The sequence below is a fragment of the Boleophthalmus pectinirostris genome, unplaced genomic scaffold (assembly GCF_026225935.1).
Source record: "Boleophthalmus pectinirostris isolate CB_2022bp ecotype Guang Dong unplaced genomic scaffold, ASM2622593v1 HiC_scaffold_22, whole genome shotgun sequence".
NCBI lineage: Eukaryota > Metazoa > Chordata > Actinopteri > Gobiiformes > Gobiidae > Boleophthalmus > Boleophthalmus pectinirostris.
The window spans coordinates 12,344,954-12,366,635 of record NW_026571190.1 but is presented as its reverse complement, the minus strand read 5'-3'; the positions used below and the strand labels follow the sequence as shown (position 1 = coordinate 12,366,635).

Sequence of the window (21,682 nt, the reverse complement as noted above, 5' to 3'; positions counted from 1 at the left end):
TTACAGGCTCGTAGCAGGAGATCATTCAAAAGGACATTTTAAATGAGATGGCCTTTGCAACAGAGCGACATTTTATCATTTCTCATTTGATACATTTAGAGAGCAGTGTCTTCACACAATACTTTTTAATTGCACATAATTCATATTATTTATATGAGACTTTCTTTTTCTTCTTCTTCTTTTTTGGAAATGCCAACATTGTCACATTATTATCATGTTTTGTTATTCTTTACTAGGGCTGGGATCATTAACAAGTTGCTGATACGACACATACCTCGATACATAGGCCACGATATGATACCCATCTTGATACAGAGCACTTTCGATTCAATACGATATATTTAAAATTGATTCGATACGGTTCAATAAAAATAAAGTCTAAATCATGGCTGTGATACTAAAAGTCTTTATTAAACCGTTTCTTGTGCAAAGTTCATATGAAACACCAACATTTTAATCATCAAAACAGTGAAAATGTCAAATGTGTCACATAAACGAGGTTTCCTTCTCTAAACAAACAATAAAACTATAATGCTGAAACAAAAATAATTAAGTAAAATATACCAAGAAATACTATTGATACAGCAGTCCAAGATATCAATACTGTATTATCATATTAGGCGATACGATATATCGATAGAACAAGGGTCTCCAGCTTTGTTCAATATATGTGCATTATAATAATAAAAGTACATTTTCAAATTGCTCTTCTGTGCCCTAAAATGTGAATAATGGTTTATGTTAAACTATCAGCCAAGATACATAATGTGTCTTGGAAATAACAAATCTGTGACCAGACTGATCACTCTGTAAAATCAATAAAAATACAGCGATATAACATTCTGGACTTGCAAAGCAAATCAGTTGTTAGCTATAAAAAAATGAACACTACAAACTTTTAAAAGTACAGATCACAAATTCCTGCAATTAAACCAAATTTAATAGTACAGAAAACTTTTGACGCTGCGATCATGACTTGACAGCGTTGCCAGCTTACATTTACCTCCTAAACCTGGCGATCCTTCTAACTAAGTGACACTTTGATTGTCTCTGGGCTGCAGATCTGTTTGTGTTGTCTGTGATGGCGGTAATTATTTGAAAGTCTCATCAAAGGAACAAAGCGAGCGGTGATTGAGAGAGCACTGCATAATACCCGGCTTTATCTCAGCTCCAAAACTATCGGAGCGAAAACCTGCTGAATGAACCGTGGGGCCTGTGCCAAGTCCACTCACAAATGTGCATCAGTGGAGAGTCAGAGCACACTATGCACGCTCCCTGTGTGTGAGATACAAGGCTCTTGGTTTAGGAGCTGCAGCTTGCCTCAATTAGTCACACAGGGAGGTTTTAGTGCCAGTGTTTTTGTTGGAGAAACGCGCTGGATAAGCAGTAAGCTACAATGACAAGGTAACTCCCTATAACTTCAGCTAAGCGCTAAAAAGGTCACCACGTTTAAAGTGGAACGAAACTAATACTAAATTCATTTTTTCACTTCTAAACTCTGGATTTGGTGTTTAGATAGCGTTATCTAAAGTTCCTAGTCATTTTCTTGGCAAATGAAGTGCAAAAAGGTACATTTTTAACATTTCCCGACGCCTAAAGCTAAGTTTGTAAGCTCACAGGAATCCATTTTGTGTAATACGGAACCTTTAAAGCAATAGAATGAACTTTCGCGTGTAAGGCTATAAAAATGTCTGCCTTTTTTCTGCTCAATGTTCACCTCACTCCATTGTAAAGATCTGATATAACAGCAGTTTAAGTTACATTTACAATCATATAGCTGTGGTAGTATTTTTTGACGTTAAAGGTATTTGAGAATTTAAATTTAATACGTCTTCAAATCCAGACGGGACGTTGTACAGGAGGCCCAGTCTCTCCTCCGCAGCAGTCGATGGACACCTGACACCTGAGAACCAGCAGCTCTAGAAGAAGTCATTATGTCACTCTGGTTTAAATCAACGCACAAATCTGGCAGTCTGGAGAGGGACACAAGCCAGTCGTGAACATTGGGGCACAGGTTAATCTCCGTTACGCTCATTTTGCGAGGATCAAATTTAACTTTTCAACTCGAGAGGTAACTGGAGAACATAGACAGCAGGCTGGGTAGTGGAATGTTGCAAGGGTGACACAAAGTTTGCCCCATTAACTTAAAACGTATTGGTAAAGACTTCAGCCAGATGCTCCTGACCAGAATCATCACTCAAGATCTGGGGAAGGGTCGGTCACTGCTCCTCAAGTTAGTGATATTGAAAGGTGGGTCAAATGCAGAGAATGAATATCCCAAAAATGACTATAATATTGGGCTGCACAATATATCTAGACAGAATTGCTATTTGAACAGTCACAAATTTCAGTGCTCTCTGCAAAAAAAAAAAAAGTTATACTCATAGTTTAGATGTCTGCAAACATGTTCTGAAATGCACAGGATTCTTAGATTCGTTTGTCAGTTCATATTTCAGTTTTATCTCAAATGTTAACACTCCTGGAGTTGTTTGTAAAATGTATGCTCCTACTTTTTAAACATATATCGCAAATATAATCGCAGTAGAACTCCATTTTAAAAAGTTTGCAGAGGATGAAATTATTCCTCACTAACTTAAAGAGAGAATATTATGCAAAATAAACTTTTTGGAGCTTTTTACCATGTTATAATGTTGTTCCGTTATCAAAATATATAGCCTGAGAGGTTTTAGATGTCATCCATACATGTTTGAGTAATTTAGGCTACATTCAGACTGCAGCCTGAAGTGACTCAAATCCAATTTTTCCCCGATACGCAACCTGTATCTGATCTTTTAATGACAGTCTGAAGGACACTGATCCAATTTTTTTCAAATTCAACCCAGGCCACTTGGATATGTGCTCATAAAACCGATACATAACCGATCTTTTGAGATGCGACTTCAGTCTGAACAGCCAGGTCGCATTCATTCGACCTGGCTGGCTATTGTGCGGTAACAAGCACCTGTTGCTGAGCCAATACAGCCCAACACCGACGCGTTTGCTCACTGAAATAGGCCGCCGAAGACATGTTTCCTCCCGTGAGAGTGGAATAAGTAGGTGGTCACAAATGTACACAAACGTTCTTCTTGTCGTACCAAAATTGTGTATGAATGCCGCGTGAGTGAGGCAGTGAATCCCACCATTCTTGGCTGCGACTCCACACCCACACGTTCCTTTCTACGGACGTTGCTGCCACTGCCTCACAAAACGTCAAAAACTTTGTATTTCTCCTGCTCAATGTCCTCCTTAAAACAAATAAGCTGTACATGTTCTGGCTCCGGTACGACAGCAACAACAACAACTTTAAAACTGCTAGGTGCTCAATAGTTGCAGCCATGTTTCGGCTACTTCCATAAACACTGAGCATGCTCGCTGCGTGTGACTTCATCGTGTCCTCCAATGTGCATGCGGGACACTTTTGGGGCATTTAAAGTTCACATTGGAAATCACATACAAGTCGCATTTAACTGGAAATGTGAACGACCTCACAAAAAAATCCAAACTGAGCATTAAGCCCTGCAAATTGAACGTAGCCTTAGTGAGCTCTTCCAGGACTTATTCAAACTTACAGTGAGCAGATAAGATTTGTCCAAAGTTCAGAACACAAGCCTACGTGATCTATGCTCTCCCTATAAGTATACAAAAGCATGTTACAAAACTGTACACATAACAGCTTAACAAACCTGATGACATGCGCTGTAGTTAAATTAGTGCATGCTTCTGGGGAGTGACTTGGCGCAGAGAGCAAAGGAAAGAGGGACTCAGAAGATTAAAAATGCAACTTATAAAACATATTTTCAAAGCAGTAAAAGGTAACATGGTGATCTAAATTTGTTCCATGTTAATACCCCATAGAAGTAAAATAAGACCTCTTCAGCCTTTAGTAAATTAAAATTGCCGGAACCACCATTCAAAGTACCAAGTCAAAGATTTCTGAAGGTCTTTCTGAACAGCCTTTTTTGTCATCAAGTAAATATTTCATAAATTGAGGGAAATTTGTTTTGAATTTTCAAGTGAATAGAACTTAGAATATGTGTATTTGACCATGCTATGCTCCCCAAGTCCAGCTCTTGCAGGTCAAACGAATAAAGGCTTAGGTTAATTATATATCTTTTTCAATAATACCATCTGTTTTTTCAACCCTATTAAAAGTAAATTGCTAAAATGCTACAAGGCCATATTGTACACTCAATTCAGGGCCAGGAAAGGAATTGAGATGATAACAATAACATAATGGAGGATGTAATTGCTGCTAATTTTCTTATTTCAGCAGCGCCCTATTCAAGCGCGCAAATTGGGTTGTCAATGCAATGTCCCAAACGGTAAAGGCTTTATTGTTTTGAGCTTGGAATTATGGAACTTTTAGATACAGAAGAAAATACTGTACATTTCAAAACACAATAATAATAATAGGGCTATACGGTTGATTATCCGTTACCTGTAGTTATAAAACAAATCTATTGTCCGTGTCAGTGTAGTGAGTTAATGAGGTAAATTCTATGGCTTTTAAAAACAAACTGACAGAGCAACTTGTAAAGCGCAAAACTTAAAAGAAGATATATTGCACTTGTGTCTGCTATGTAGTTATAGTCCATGACGTCCGTGGATCATTATGTAATAATTTCGACACTTAAAATCGCAAAGATGGCATTGAGGGAAGGATCAAATGCAGAGAACAAATTTCCCTACTGAGACAAAAAAAAAGTATACTTTAACCTTAAACTTAATGGAACACTAGTTGAATTATATATATTTCATGAATTTGACAAATACATCAAACAGGGATATTTCTTAAAGGGGCTATACATGATTTTTAAAAATGCAGTTATTTTTTTTGGACATAGAACCTCATTTCCTAGTGAGCCAGAGTGGTGGAGACATGTGGAGACACTTTTTTAAATATTCCATCCAGTCCTTGTATTTGCAGAGGTCGCTGGTGCTAGGCTAGTGCATGTCAATGGCCATAGTTAGCCTGCCACTAAAAACAGTCTTACCCACTCCACAAAACACCCAAAGCAAATCTATTATTACGCCAGACTATCGATAGAATAGTTTTAGAAGTAAAAACAACCTTGCATTTTAAGGATTTATGTCTGAGCAGCAGCAGTGAGTTGTACTTCCTGATAGAAAGCTTGGCAGCGGTGGACTGATATCACCTAGTGCCTATCTTACCAGCAAAGTAAAATTCCGCTGCTGTTGCTGAGAAAATAGTTCCAGAGGTCTGCCCGCTCCCACAAAAAATTTGAATTTTCAGTCCCGCTCCCACCCGCATCTGCAAAACCTTGTCCCGCTCTCGCCTGCAAGTCCCGCAAGATGGGGACGTTGGCTTTCTCAATCTCTATCAAATACAGAGAAGCGGAAAGGAATTGTCTAAAATGTGCGCAAAATTAGATCACATATGCACATTTAGGCTGCATAAAATGTTTTCATTAAGGCCAAATAAAATATCCAGCACAACTTACAACATAGGTAAACATTCATCATTTGTATATTTTACTTTACACTCACATTTAGTGTGCGAGACTGCAGTTTATCATCCCACCTGCCTGCTCTCATGTTCTGTAGTCCTGCTCCCGCCTGACCTTTCAAAATGTGTCCCGCACTGCACTGTTTTGCGTCGCGTCCTCAACATGCAACGATTCATGCGATGCAAGGTTAGTTTCATTTCAAACATTATTCTATCGAGAGAGACATTTACATGGACAGTCTGGTGGAATAATAGATTTTCTTCGGGTGTTTTTTGGAGTGGGTAAGACTGTTTTTAGTGGTAGGCTAACTATGGCCATTGACTTGCACTAGCCTAGCACCAGCGACCTCTGCAAATACAAGGACTGGATGGAATATTTAAAAAAGTATCTCCACACGTCTTCAACACTCTGGCTCATTAGGCATATGTCCAAAATTACAGACTGTCCCTTTAAGTTAAGTTAAATTTGGGTCAAAATGAGACCACTGTGAGTTTCTATCATTCGTAAACTGGAAATAATGCTGGTGCGATGTTAGTATGCTAGTTGTTTGCTTCACCGTGATGGCAATTCTCAGTTCTGACCTCTGAAAGTTGTGTAAAGCACTCGTAAACTCATCACTGTAAGCACTTTTAAATATTTCTTTAATATAGCCTGTTGATGCTTAAAATAAATGACAGATTTTTACTGGCAGTAATTATGATTTGAATGCATTCACAATTACAAAAATCCAATTACAAAACAGAAAGGGTTCTTCAATTTCCTCGTTTTGGAGTTGCCAGATTCCACAACTAAAACCAGCCTGCAATCAACAATAAAAATGTTTGAACAGCTAACCACATCCCCCGTTCAGTCGAGATTATATTACTGTTTTAGCAGTTTAGGCTCGCGTTACAGATCTCACATTCAATAGTGGTTAACAACATTTTTTTTGAATTTTCCACAAGAGGGCTGTTTCATATTTTGGTCCACAATGTTCACTCTCCAACTTTCTATATTTACTTTTCATTTGTAGTTCAGAATACCTTTGCAGCATGTCTTTTCCATATGGGTTTAGGTTCACGCCAAAAAACACACACCTCCGGACGACCTTACATGTCCCGAATAGGAGTCAGTCTATTTGGGACATTATCCGTTCTGAACCATTGACGCTACACCTCCTATACAATGTGCCGGAGCTATGTGTTTCACAGCTGCACTGACAGAATACAGGAAATCTATTACGTCGGCCATTTTCTCTCATTCTCCCTCTGTTCGTCTGTCACAGTAATAAAGATTGATTTTACACATTGTTTTTACAAAGCTAACCGATTTTTTTTTCTTTTCATTTTGACAATGAGCCGAGGTATACACTGCAAAAAGTATCTCCATATTAAAATTACTAAAATGAAGAATTCTATTATTATTATTATTATTATTATTATGTATTTATTTATTTTTCATTTTGAGAATGAGTCAAGTTATACACTGCAAAAATATCTCCACGTTAAAATTATTAGAATGAATAATTGTATTTATTTTATGCTTTTTTTATTTCTGTATTTATTATTTCATTTTTATTTTTATTTTATTTATTCTTTTTTTTTTTTTTTAGCTTTATATATATATATATATATATATATATATATATATATATATATATATATATATATTATATTTATTTATTTATTTTATTTTTTTTTTTTTTCAATTTATTAAGTGGGTAAGTTTAAAATGTAGACTTGTTTATCTGTATATGTTATTTTAATGGCATTTTTGTTGGAAGTAGAAATGCATGTATTTAAACAGTCACACATTTAAATCTTTAGCTAAATTATATTATTATATTTTTTTAAAAGCTTTAAAAAGCACAAAACAATACTTACGTAGTTAATACATTTTATCTATAGTCCAAACAATTCAAAATTCTTCCTTAACATCCTTAAATACAGTATTTTTATTTTTTTTTCAATTTTTATACTGTATTTTCATGTATACAACGACAAATTATTTAAAAATAAGTAAATAAATAAATAAAAATAAAAATGGTCAAAACTAGCTAAAGAAAGAAATATTGCATCAAGTCATTTCACCTGATGCTATTTTTACAGTGTAGTTGTGGTCATAGAAATAGGGGGGTTAGGGTTAGGGTTAGGGTTATACTACATATCAATTAAAATTGATATGTAGTATATATATATTTTTTTTAATGTGTATAGCTTCATACATTCTTTAAATAAATAAATAAATAAAATCTAAATTGTCAAAATCAGCTAAATAAAGAAATATTCCTCACAAGTGATTTGACCTCGTGTTATTTTTACAGTGTAGGGGGGTCACGGGGGGTGTGTGGGGTGTGTGTGTGTGTGTTGGGGGGGTTTTGCTGGAACAGTCACATGGGATTTGATTGACAGTTACAAAAGTGGAAAAACACGGCACACAGAACAGAACAGGCACGGATCATGTGTTGTCTGGTACGCCATTATGTCAGTGTGTCAGGGCCAAAAGCAGTGAGCGCCGAGGGTATAGGCCGTGCCAATCAAAACATACATGTTCCTGTGTGTATATGTGTGTGTGTGTGTGTGTGTGTGTGCACTTGTGTATGCGTGTGTGTCAATCAGGAAACCCCATGGAACGCTGAACTGTACGATGTGAAAAAAATGCACAGTCTAACATCATGGGAGAAGGTCAGGCTGGACAGAGGTATGTATACATTGTAAAAAAAAAAAAAATAAAAATAAGATTATCACTTTGAGAAGTTCAGACTAGTGTTGTCATGATACAAACATTTCAAACTTAATTTTGATGCCAAGGAACAGACTAGATACTCAATACTGTTTACAACACCACAATACCACAATGACAATAAAAACAAAACTTTCTCTAAACAACAGAATATGATTTTCCAACATTAAATCATAGTTAGGCCTGTAACGATAACAGATTTTGCTGAACGATTAATTGTCCAAGAAATTATTGTGATAAATGATAATATTGACATTTTCAGACCATTTTTAACTAATATAATGACAATGGAATAAAAATGCAAATACATCCTCTCAATGATCAATAAACCTTACTTTCTAAAGAACATTTAACACAGGAACTGCAAGACAACCAAACATGTTTGTATTAACGCACTCTACATGATCCTATTTGGCTATGAGGGAATCACTGTCCTGTCTGGTATCGTGTCGGTGTTTTGTGGGATTTCAGTGGATTTCAGGTTCTCCCGTGGCGGGGTGTGTTGTGTTGATCGGGTATGGGTGTATGTCGGCTGTTGAGGTTTGAGCCATTTCTTTTCGTCGTTAGGTGCACTCGCCTGCATTTGACGCACAGACAGTGGTGCTTTCTGCACTCAGGCTGCACTCACACCCACTGTGTTGATGAACAAATAATCATCTATACTGTAGACCAGGGGTGTGAAAGTCAAATTCACAGAGGCCAAAATTAAAAACTGGGACTAAGCCATGGGCCAAACTAAATATTTATTGTTAAATTTCAACAACATCAGCATGTTTTCTCTTCTTTTGAGATATGTAATGTTAAACTTTTTCTTATTAAAATAAATGTTTAATAATATTTTTGCTTAAACACTGAATCCAGAACAAGTGTAATATAAAATAATAACATTTAAAATAAATAATGTCTCTGTACCTTTTGAACTCCTTTTTAATGTTTTTTTTTTTTTTCCCCACATGCCAACAACCAGTCAAAATGCACCAACACATTTGCAAAGCATTCGTAGTATTAGCGGTGCATGTGCCATACTGGCGGGCAGCTCTAATACATATCTGATATGATCTCGCCGGCCAAATTTAATTATATCGCAGGCCAAATTTGGCCCCCAGGCCTGAGTGTCACATGTCTGCTGTAGACCATATACAGTGTATGCTGACCATGGGTCTATGCTGCCACGTTTGTTCAAGCGTCATTATGCTAAAGAAACGAGGAGTCAGTAGAGAGATAGAAACCTTTTGACATTCAGTCTCTTTGGTAGAGACAGTGAGAGAGATGAGGAAAACAAACAAGCATGTAAATAGAAATTATTGCAGCCAGAAAAGTTATCAAGCTTATTAAAAGTTATTGTGCGATTAATTGATATATTGATTATCATTACAGTCCTAACTATAGTACTTTTTTTTAGATTACCATGTATTCTTATAGCTGTGTAATCTCTCCATACAGGTCTTATACTTGTTCTGATACAGCTTAAAATCATTCTGAAGCTACACAGGAAAGGTTCATTTCTGTCTTGTGAATGTGACTTTTTTAGTATCAATACATGCATAAATAAGTATGTGGTTTTGATACAACTTTTAGCATTGATTAGTATCTGATTCCCGATACTTTTGACAACCCCAGATCAGACTTTTTCATAACACGTCAACCAGAAAAAATAGTAAAAATGAGCGTGACCCAGTTTGTCAATTCAGATTTGAAATTTGAAAGTCAATCAAAAAGCACAAATACAAGTCATTATTTCCTCTGCGTCAAAACTGGGTCAAAACCAAATTTTAACAGTATGTAAATTTTCTGGTTGTGAGTTAATCATCCAGTAATTTACATGGAAATTATATTGTTAAAAAATAGCTTTGAAATACATCACCACAGAAATTTCATTAAAAATATGAATCAAAAACAATAGAATTCCTAAACTGAAACTATTGACTATTCACATTTTCAAGCTGTTTTGTTTTGTTGTTTGATTTATTTCAGCGTATGTACCTTACGATATATTTTTTGTACTATTTTTTGTCATTTTTGTCTCATATAAACCACTTCAGTACTTAATGCACAAGCAGAGAGCAAGTCTGTACGCCCACTCATGACAAAACTACTGTTAGAAATTTGTAAGGAGATTTTTTTTTTTTCTTCTTTTTTTCATTTTTACAGTGTATGAAAACCCCGTTCTCACCATATTCACAGAAACACACAATTCTAAGAACACACACTCGCCTATGGCCACAGATCTCCAAATCCTGCACCATCTGAGCTGCTCTCGTAATTGCCTGGTTCATTCTGGGAATCAATGACCTTTAAGAAAAAAAAAAAACCAGCTCCAATCTCTCCCTCTCTCTCGCTTTCCTCCTCCTCCTCCTTCTTTTCCTCTTTCTCCCTTCTTACCCCTCTGAGGACTGTTTAAAATATGTAACTCAGGCGCAAAGTAAAATGAGGAAAAATGCTTTGACAGGTTTGAAAATGCACCGGCCCGAAAAGATGAAAAAACCCATACCACCCACAGCACTGGAGAGGAGTTCATCCCTTTTTATGCATTCAGAAAGTGTAGCCATTCTACATCCAAAATATGCATTATCAAGAAGAAGGTAGAACTTGCATTTAAGGTTTCGGTGTGTAACTTTTCTGGTCAACTTTTTCTAGTCTGGTCTCCACGGACACGCATAATACTCCACAGTATGGCATTAAAGGTCCTATATCAAGCAAAATTGACTCTTGTGAGCTTTAAGTCATGTTAGAATGTTGTTACCTGCTCACAAACGTACACGGAGTTGGGTTTTATTTCATTCACACATGTTTGAGTTTCGTATTTTTTGGACTATTAGTTGCTCCGGAGTATAAGTCTCACCAGCCAAAAACTGTTTCAAAGTTTCTAGCTCACTCTAAACTTTCTTTCTGCTGCTCAATTACCGTTTTCAGCTAAATATTTCACTATTGGCAGCAGGACAGCGGCTTTTTCTACAGGAGGCATGCGCAGTAGAGGGCGACGTGACAGTGGTACAGGAGTATTAGTAGTACTAGATACTGACACACAAGCCTAGAGCACCCTCTCATGGCTGTCAGTCTGAAAATTTTAATATATAAGTTGTACCGAGTATAAGTCACAGGAAACACCCAAACCATGGAAAAAAGTGCGACATAGTCTGAAAAATATGGTAATCCAGTATTATTAGTCTGTCTACAGCTCCAAAGCTCAAAATGCTCTGTTCCACTTTGTGATGTCATCTAGTGGCAGTTTTCAAATCAGGTGCTACCTTTTACCTTTTGTTCAGTAGAGATGGGCAATTCCAGGGCTGAAATTATCCAGATGATTCTAGTGAAGGTGCATGGAGTTTAAAAATAGAGTGGAGCACTTCTTGTATTACCACATGACATCGTGAGTGTTCTCTGTATGAAAAAAGAACTCGGCTAAATACATAGGGTTTGTGTGTTAAACATGGGTGAATGAAGCAAAACACAACTTCAGGTCTGTTTTCGATGAGGAAACAACATTACAACGGCTGAAAGTAGCTGAAATATGTCACGACATTGAGTCTATAATATGGCCAGGTGTGAACCAGTACTAAACCAGGACTAAATCAGGACTGCACTAGGACTAAACCAGGACTGAACCAGGTCTAAACGAGGACTAAATGAGGACTAAACCAGGACTGCACCAGGACTAAAACAGGACTGAACCAGGTCTAAACCCTCGCAGCGCAAAAGTCAAACTCCACCTATGATTATAACAAATCAGAACATAGTGTAATCTGGGCCCTTTAAACTCTGTCTCCATGAAGACAAGCAAACGATGTAAACAGGTCAAGTTACAGCTCAGATCTGTGAAGAGGAGACCCTATGTTTTCTAATAAAAACACCAGTAACTGAATGATACATGATAAAATATTTAAGGCAAAGCAATAAACTTTTCAGGAAGATACTCAGAATATGAACCCGCCACCAGAAAAGTTAACCTTAAGTTTTGATTTTGACCCAGTTTTTTGGCTGAAAATAATGATTTGTATTTCAGCTTTTCGATTGAACTTCACATTTCAAACCTGAATTGAAAAAGTAGGTCACGCTGAAATGATCAAGGAGAAAAGTGGAACAAGTGGAGCATAGATGGTCCAGGAATACTACGACTTACTCCATACAGACAACTGTGCACGCAGAACTTTGTGACACTGAATTATGCCTACTTTAGGTTTTGGGTTGATTTGACTAAACAGTATTCAGTAAGTCTTTGGTGCAGATTATGATCTTTTGTTATTTAGTACTAGGGCAGCTGTGGCTACACTGCTTATCACAAATACAGACAGTGTTGGGAAGGTTACTTTTAAAATGCATTCCTCTACAGATTACAGATTACATACCCCAAAATGTAGTTTGTAACAGAATCCATAAAATTATTTAAAGTGAGTAACGTAATCTGAATACTTTGGATTACTTGATATTGTCAGGCTTTTTAAAACTACATGAATGCAGCAACAACATCCTGCACATTCTTGTTTGTTCTCTTCAAACTGGCTGTTGAGCCCAAGTCTCCATGAACAGGTTTACTATAGAGAAGCAAAAACTAGGATATCTTAACATGAGAAGTTTTGTCTGTTAAAAGACAATAAAATGCCCAGTCTTTCCTTAACCATATTAAAAATATTATTGATAGAGAAATGCTTTTTATATGAGATCACTGCTGCCTTCAATTATGTCCATCCTACTGTTAGGTCATATTGATTAGACCTGGTTTAGTCCTGGTTTTAGTCCTGGTTTAGCCCAAAATACCGAAAACTGGAAAATACCGCAATGTAATCCATTTATTTAAACAAAGTAACTGTAATCCAATTACCACTCACTGAAAGAGTAACTGTAACTGAATACCGTTACTCATAATTTGTATTCTGATTACGTAATGCTGGTACATGTAATCTGTTACGCCCCAATACTGAATTTTTATTTTTATTTATTTATTTTTTATTATATTTGATGATTGTATCTTATTCAAAAGCATAGTGGAGGTGAGTGGTGAACAGAAGTGCAGTTTTTAAAGAGTTTTACAAGTTCTGACAGTAAAATGTGAAATACTAATGTCCAATATGATATGTGGGTAAAAAAAACAGCTACTGTTTTGCCTAAAATGTTCCACAGTATAGCTTTTAACTTATCTATCTTCATGGAAACAAGCAGATAACTCCACCAAACTCACAGGATGGAACTGTGGAGTCCTCACTCAGTAGACCACATGTTTTTCAAGTTGGTTTTGAAAAATAAAAATAATTGAAAGAGCCCATATTAAATTATTATGATTATTATTTTCTGCTCTATATTATATTAGAATATTATTTCCTCATCAATAACAGTTGCAGGATTTGTGGGTTAAACATGTGTGAATGAAACAAAACACAACTCCAGGTATGTTTTTGATGAGTTAACATCGCAATATGGCTACAGCCTCATAAACTGCGTAATGTAGGACCTTTAATAAATACAAGATGGATCTGTTTAATACCATATTGTGTCACATTCGAAGCAAAGCAATGTATCAACATCTATTAAAACTTTTAAGCCTACAAATCCAGACTTAAAACAAACTAGCCCATGTTATTTTGCTGTGACTAAACATTTCCAGTGTCTATCATTAAGAAAATACCCAGGAAGCGTCTTTAGCATGTGCCAATCTGGACTGAACCGGGGCATCTGGATCGAGTTTGGGGTATTAATGAGTAACTGGAGGAGGTGATTCATGCGTGCGTTGTTTTTTCTTTCTTCTCTTTTTGGTTTTAAAGGATAAGGTTTGGCCGCACCACAGAACGGAGCCTGTGCCAGGATCCCAAACTCGCTGTGGCGTACCCTCCAGCAAACTGTTTGTATTCCAAAATTTTCTCTCCCCGCGAATGAAAGTGTCCACCAAAGAAAAATGCATTTGCCTCATGTTGAAATCTAGTCACAGTTCAATAAGAAAGGATTGTAGCTAAAAGGGTCTGTAAATTACTTCCTTTCTGAGCAAAATGTGTCTTGCTTCAGTATAGATTAGTGACGGGATTTTCGGCTCTTTCATGGGATCCGAATCTTTTGGATCTGTTCATTTCAAAGAGACGTTCAAAAGACTGGCTCTTTTACTGTTTATTTATACGAAAGAAGCCAATGTAAGAAGTCATTTTATCTACAAACTAATCACAGAGAGAAAGGACCAAGGTTCAGAAATGGTTCAAACTGAGTGGGTGTGTTTATTATGCATGATCTCAATTAAATGTTGCACAATAATAATATTAATTTAAACTAACTGTTATTATGATGCCAGATTTTTTTTTCCCTGTGCAAACACTTCTCACCTGCCCCTTGCTTTTGTGCCAATTCTTATGTTGGTTCAGCGCTAATCAGGACAAAACTGCATAAAAACTAGAAAGGAGGCGTAAGAAAGAGCAGGCTTGTTCACGAATGCAGTGTTTCCCTCAGAGCTGTATAGTTAGGGCAGGCACCTTTACAACAATTGCCCCTCGCCTTGACTACGTCCCTTCGAACCACGAGAATCCTCGCAAAACTGCAGTCGTCGCGGCCAGTTCTTACTTTCGCCTTTCACCGGCACCTTGACTAACCAATTTTCTGTGGGAAACACTGCGAATGCCACATCACTAGTTTTTATAAACAGCTCTTAAGGTCAAAATAAATCCACTGTATAAGTGTGTGTTAGCATGCTAGTTGTTGTTAGGGTTACAGTCATGGCAAAACTCTGGCCTCTGAGAGTTTAAAAGCGCTCATAAACTCGTCTTGGTGAATAATTAGGGTGCTTCGAATGGATAAGGTAAATGAGCGATAACTTTGGACCACTGCAAACCATTTCAAATGAACTACTGACATTTTTCATGCTTTTACAAGAGTAAAAATCAGATACAAGGCCTTTCAGTTGCTATTTATGTACAGCTATTTAGCTGAAGTTAAAAATGCATTGAAAAGGTGACAAAAATGTATGGTGGACTGAATCGGCTTATTTAGACTTGACAAAGAAAGTTTTGTGTAATGTTATGTGTGTCAAATGTGTGTAATGTTAGTGCTGGATGTCTCTATACAGGCATAGCTACCATAGATTAGAGTAAAGCTTTTCTGCTTTTCTTATCAGTAAAGAGATTAAATGAAATACAATTTAAGTGACTGGCTATTCATAGGTTGTCTGCATAAAGCATACCGTACTTTTCGGAGTGTAAGTCTCACTTTTTTTCATGTTTGGGTGGTCCTGCGACTTATACCCTGGTGCGATTTATATGTTAAAATTTTCACACTGACAGCCATGAGAGGGCGCTCTAGGCGTTCTACGCAGTCGACATGCGCAGTAAAGTGACAAACTTTACTGCGCATGTCGACTGCAGAAGAAAAAGAAAGAGCCACTATCCTGTCTGTATCATATCAGTCGATCGCATCTTTACCACTGTATCACTGACAATTTAAAATTTTAAACAAACATAATGACAATTGAAACCATCCTGTCGGGATTCAGAAAAGCCAGAATAACTCTAACTGGAACTGATGCCGAGTCTGATGACAGCGACACAGAAGAGGAAGCAGCGCTCTGTTTACCTCTGGAGGTCGCAGTGTTGCTCAGAAGTGACAATGAGGATGAAGAATTCAATGGATTTAGTGATTTGGAGTAAGATGGAGTTGGTAAACTTGTTCTGTTCTGATGTTTATGCTGTAGTTATACTAACTGTTCATATGTGACGTTAACGGCCTGTTGTTCTCTGTTCTATTATTTTCAAGATGAAATGTTGTTTCCTGGTCTCTGATTTTATAAAGTACATTTCCTCCAAAAAGTGTGACTTATACTCCGGAGCAACTTACAGTCCGAAAAATACAGTAATATGATGATTAATAGATATTTGTTTGTACTTTGGTTTTGTATGTTACTTGTACTAAAACACATATTTGATAAACTTACTTTCTAATTGTAAAACATTCAAAACTGAATCAAGTGTGGAGTGAACGCAATTAAAATTAAAAATACAATTGTTAATATTTTTGAGCTGAGAGAAAGTGGTGAGAAAACTGTAAACTCACCCTTATTACAAAGATAAATTTACCCCAGTACAAAACCAGACCATATAATAATAAATTTTACCAGCATTTATGTTAGTAATAAAGTAAAACACAACATAAAACAAAGGAACCTTTTACTATTGTAAATGTTGCCCTCACGACAATATAAGAATGTAATATTTTTAAGTCCTGAATACATCAAATACACAGATGTGGTACTATGTGTTTGGTCAAAAGTTTTACAGTGCACATTATACGCCCCTGGTAGCATAACAAAACCATACATGTCCTATCTCCAACTTCTGTGAAACGCCAAAGTCCAATGCAAAAAGTGAAAAGCTCTCCTGCCAAAAGTGTATCACATCTTAATAGAAAAAGCATGTTGGACTGGAGGAAAATGGAGCATAAAATATATGTAAGATTTCACACATCCTGAGTTTAAAACAGAGCAGGCGGCCTGAGGGAGGGATACACCGCTCCCTGTTTATCTGATGGGCTCCAATCACACACAGGAAACCAATACAGACACACAGGGGAGAGGAGGGGGCAGAAAAAAAGCGAGGGCTGAGGAGAGAAGGGAGAGAGCGACGGGAGATATGGCGGGAGTTGGTGACAGGAAAGAGGGAGAGAGAAGAAGAGTGTGAAATAGGGAGGGTGAGAGAAAAGGAGGTGAGCGATAGAGAGGGAGAAAGAGAGATAACGTGAAAGGGGTGAGGAGAGAAGGGAGGGAGGCGGTGGTGAAAGACGGGGAGATAGAGAGGGGAGGGAGAGAAGAGGAGAGAAGGAGGGAGAGAGGGACCAAGACGGCTAGACGATACAGAGAGTAGGGAGGGAAACAGGGAGGGTAAGGGAAAAGGAGGCGAGAGAAGGGGAGAAAGAGAGGGATTAGGGAGAGGGGAATGAGAAGAGGAGTGATGGAGAAAAGGAGGTGAGAGAAAAAGGGGACAGAGAGGAATGGAAACAGATGAGGGGAATGAGAGAGGAGAGAGAGAAAGAAGGAGGGAGATGGAGAAGGAGCAAGGGAAGGCGAGGGAGAGAGATGAGGACGGTGGGAGCGAGAGAAAAGGAGGAGGTAGAGAGAGGATAGAAGCTGAAAAAACAAGAGAAACAGAGAAGAGAGAGAGAGAGAGACGGGGGAAGAACTGCGTAAGAAGAGATAAAGGGGAAGGAGGGGAGGCGTAGAGAGACAGAGAGAGGAGAGAGAGGAGGATGGAGAAGATGGAGGGGGGACAATAACAGATAGATTAAGAGGGGACACATCAGGGGACGAATGAATAAAAAGTCTCATTTGTCAAACCATGGGAGAAGTTAGACCCAAAAAAAAAGGCACAAACACATGGGTAAGTGTGTGTGTGTGTGTGTGTGTGTTCAATTGTTTTTTTTTTTTACAGTTAAGCCAAAAATATGCATACTATTGAGAACTTTAATAAATATATTTGAAACTTGAATTGTAAAAGGGAAATGAGGGCCGAGTTTCTAGTCTTATAGCACAGCCGTATCCGATTTAAAACATACAGCGCTTGTGTCTGCTTTATAGTCTAAGACACGGGTCCCAAACCTCCAGGCCGGGGACCAGGACCGGACTGTGGGTCGGTTGGTACCGGGCCGCAAAAGTGCAAACTCCCGCTCCCACACACCGCGCGGACTGTGCACCCCCCTCCCATATGTCACGCGGGCCGCACCTCTAAACCAGAACTAAAACCAGGACTAAACCGGAACTAAAACCAGGACTAAACCAGGACTAAAACCAGGACTAAACCGGAACTAAAACCAGGACTAAACCAGGACTAAAACCAGGACTAAACCAGGACTAAACCAGGAACTAAACCGGGACTAAAACCAGGACTAAAACCAGGACTAAAACCAGGACTAAACCGGAACTAAAACCAGGACTAAAACAGAACTAAAAGCAGGAAAAAACAGAACTAAAACCAAGATGAAAACAGAACTAAAACCAGGACTAAACCAGAACTAAAACCAGGACTAAAACGGAACTAAAACCAAGATGAAAACAGAACTAAAACCAGGACTAAACCAGAACTAAAACCAGGACTAAAACGGAACTAAAACCAAGATGAAAACAGAACTAAAACCAGGACTAAAACCAGAACTAAAACCAGGACTAAACCATGACTAAACCAGAAATAAACCAGGACAAAATCTGAACTAAAACCAGGTCGAAAACTGGGTCGAAAACAGGACTAAAACAGGATTTAGCCAGGACTTAACCATGCACCGCGGACAGCAGACCACGCACTGTGCCTCTTCTCTTACGCCAGCCCCCCCAACCCATTCTGGTCCACGAAATATTGTCGGATATAAAACTGGTCCATGGCACAAGGTTGGGGACCACTGGTCTAAGACACACGTGGATCATTTTGTTATTATTTGGACATTTTCAATCGCAATATCTAATACAAGCAGTACATAAATGTCATCACAACAAAGAGCCGCACAGTTATCAGTACCTCCGATGGATAGCTACAGATCATAGCAAGGGGCAGTGTTTTTTCATTTGTACAAATACAACTTTAAGAGGGTAAATAAGATAGAAAAACAACTATAAGTCCATTATCTGTTTCACAATTCATGATTAGACTGACTACAGTACAGGATGCATATTTACAGGCTTAACTGTATGTTTATATTCTGTTGTGTTGATGTGTGAAAATAACATCAGCGTGTCCTTACCTATGCAGTAACAGAGCAGGACTGAGAGCAGTACTGACAGACCCACCGCGCTGAGAGCCGTACACCTGGAGGATAAAAGGAGAAAAATATTCAGATCCATAGACATTGTAATGGAGTTTTTTTTTTTCTCTGTGTTTATGATTGAACCTTGGTGCAAACACATAGCCAACACATAGTCATAGTGTATTTCAAATGGTACTCTTACATTTAATGGTGTCATATTACGCTTTTTTTCTGATCTATGTTATAATGTTGTGGTTCACTTGTAAAATTTCATCCCTGGAATTGCTGATCTCTAAAAGGTAAAAGGTGTCTGTTAACTTGAAAACTACCACTTCATGATCTCACAAGTAAGAACAGAGCGTTCTGAGCATTTTGAGATGTCGACAGATGAATAAAGAATGATTTCTCAAACATGTGTGAACGAAACAAAACACGACTCCAGGTATGTTTTTGATGAGGTAACAGCATTCTAACATGGCTTACAGCTTACAAGAGTCAATTTTGTGTAATATAAGACTACGTTTACACTGAAACGAATCACCGTATCGGAAATGATTCGCGTCCAGACATGTCATTTCTGTGTACGTAAGCTTTCCCTATCCACACAGCTTTGAGCATATTTGTTTACGTTTTCCAGAAACAAAACTCAAAACTGCATGGCTAATTTGCATAAACTAAGCGCTCAAAAAACATCTTGCTATTGTGCACTGATGCGGTTCAGCTTCTGTCAGATTAAAGGACACGACTCAGTGGATTATATGTGTTCTTTCTGTGACAGAGGGGTGTTCTGCTGATGCTGAGTCTGTTCTGTGCTTCTGTCACGTTGGAGATGGTTCATGTTAAACTTTTCAGAGATTATACGTCTGCAAGTCATATGCATAAAATGTAAATATGAATGGACATATATTCTAGCGTCTTAGTGTGTTGACACCTAAGGCAGCATATCAGCGTTTTCAGGCATCCACACAGTGCCAGATCAGATCTGTACTCAGATGAATTTGTGGGAGCTGGCGGCACCAGATCGTTCCGTCTCTGGAGCTGTTTTCATTCGGATTAGCGTGGACGAACACTGCATCCACAACAAAAACGACTCAAATACGTACTAGTGTGGACGGGGCCTAAGACTTTAATTGTTTCTTTTTTTTTGTTTTCTTGTAAAGTGATATTTGCAAGGTTTCCCACTGCAGCAGTTACAGAGAGAGGGAAGACAATGTTTCAAAGTGAGGTGAATTGGATCCAGAGATTGACTAAACCCAAGAACTCGCAGTATTACAACACAAATTTGCATTTTAACAATACTAATTTTAACTACCCCCAGCTGTACTAAACATTATTGATCTACAGAATGTTGTGATGCTGTCTGAAACCCTACAACTCAAAGCAAGGACTTTCTGAATCCTCTCTGTATATAAAGAGTGTGAATGCTTTCTGTAAAATGCAAACTAGTTCTTTAACCTTGGTGTGGAGAAATGGGCCAGAGAGATGGTCATTACATTCAATACAGCATAGGCCTCTTACAAATAAGCAGCTATAGTGACAACAGCATTATTCAGAGCAGGCTGGTTCAGGTGATTGGTAGCCTAGCAGTCGATTGTACATACAAATGGACCAGCGCCTATTCGAATACAGATGGTAAGATAGGCCGGCCGCTACTTTTACGACCACATTAATCAACGCGATGCAAACTAAGCATAAATTACAACTTGAAGAGCGCTTGTCTCTTGTGTTGGTAGATGGCAATCTTTAAAGAACAATATGCTTTGTTTTTATAATGGCCTCGCTGTCCCTGTAAATGACAATAATGTTTTTAAATGTACCGATACGTTGATTTAAGTTAAAAAAGGGAAGAAACGGACTAAAAATATTGATCTTGTATTTCACTATAGTCACAGTCACCTCAGGGCAGACTGGTAGAGATGTGGCTGGTAAATCCATGTATCATTCGTTCATTCATTCATTTATTTTCAAAATAAAAACAAAAATAAGAAAATGAAAAAACAACAATTTTCTTCATTATTTGTCTCCAAAACCAAAATGAAAAAAAAAAACAGATAATGGTTTCCGAGACTTAAACTGTGATGCCGGACTTTTGCATCGCATATGGACTGAACCAGAACTGAACCAAGACTCAACCAAGACTGAACCAGGACTAAACTGGGACTGAACCAGGGCTAAACCAGGACAAAACCAGGACTAAATCAGGACTAAACCGGTCTCAGTTCCTGTCTCAGTCCTGGTCCTGTTCCCGGTCTCAGTCCTGATCACCCGACAGTCTATGCGGACGCACCTGTGGGCCCATCCCGACACTCAGTACTGGTTCAATCCTGGTTTAGACCTGGTTTAGTTCTGGTTCAGTCCGTATGCAGCGCAAAAATCCAGCATCGCAGTTTAAGTCATGGAAATGGGAAACACTCGTTATCTGTTTTTTTTCCATTATTCATTTAAACATAAAATCGAAAACTGAAAAAATGAATCGTTATCCGTTTTTTTCATTTTGGTTTTGGAGACAAATAATGAAGCAAACTGTTGTTTTTTCGTTTTCTTATTTTTGGTTTTATTTTGAAAAACAAATGAACGAATGATACACGGATTCTGGTATTCTGCACCTTTGGTCTTTTCAAGCATCCATAATCTAGAAGAGTCCAGATTAAGTGATTTTTCTGATCTGTTATAATGTTTATAATGTTTCCTCATCACAAACATCCCTGGACTTGTGTTTTGTTTCATTCACACGTTTAACACACAAACACTGCATATTTATGGTGAATTCTTATCTCAAACTGCAAACAGGAAGTGCTCCA

At 37.8% G+C, this 21,682-nt stretch overlaps 1 protein-coding gene across 6 annotated transcripts in view; it reads right to left on the bottom strand.

The window, feature by feature from the left end:
• The window catches only part of LOC110167606 (teneurin-3-like), a 595,717-nt gene that overhangs the window by 236,800 nt on the left and 337,235 nt on the right, over positions 1 to 21,682 (bottom strand). For all 6 annotated transcript variants that reach the window (XM_055158090.1, XM_055158089.1, XM_055158088.1 and 3 more), the window contains one exon: positions 18,879 to 18,943. In XM_055158090.1, coding sequence (XP_055014065.1) covers positions 18,879 to 18,943 — 65 coding nt within the window. The remainder of the gene's footprint in view (positions 1 to 18,878; positions 18,944 to 21,682) is intronic.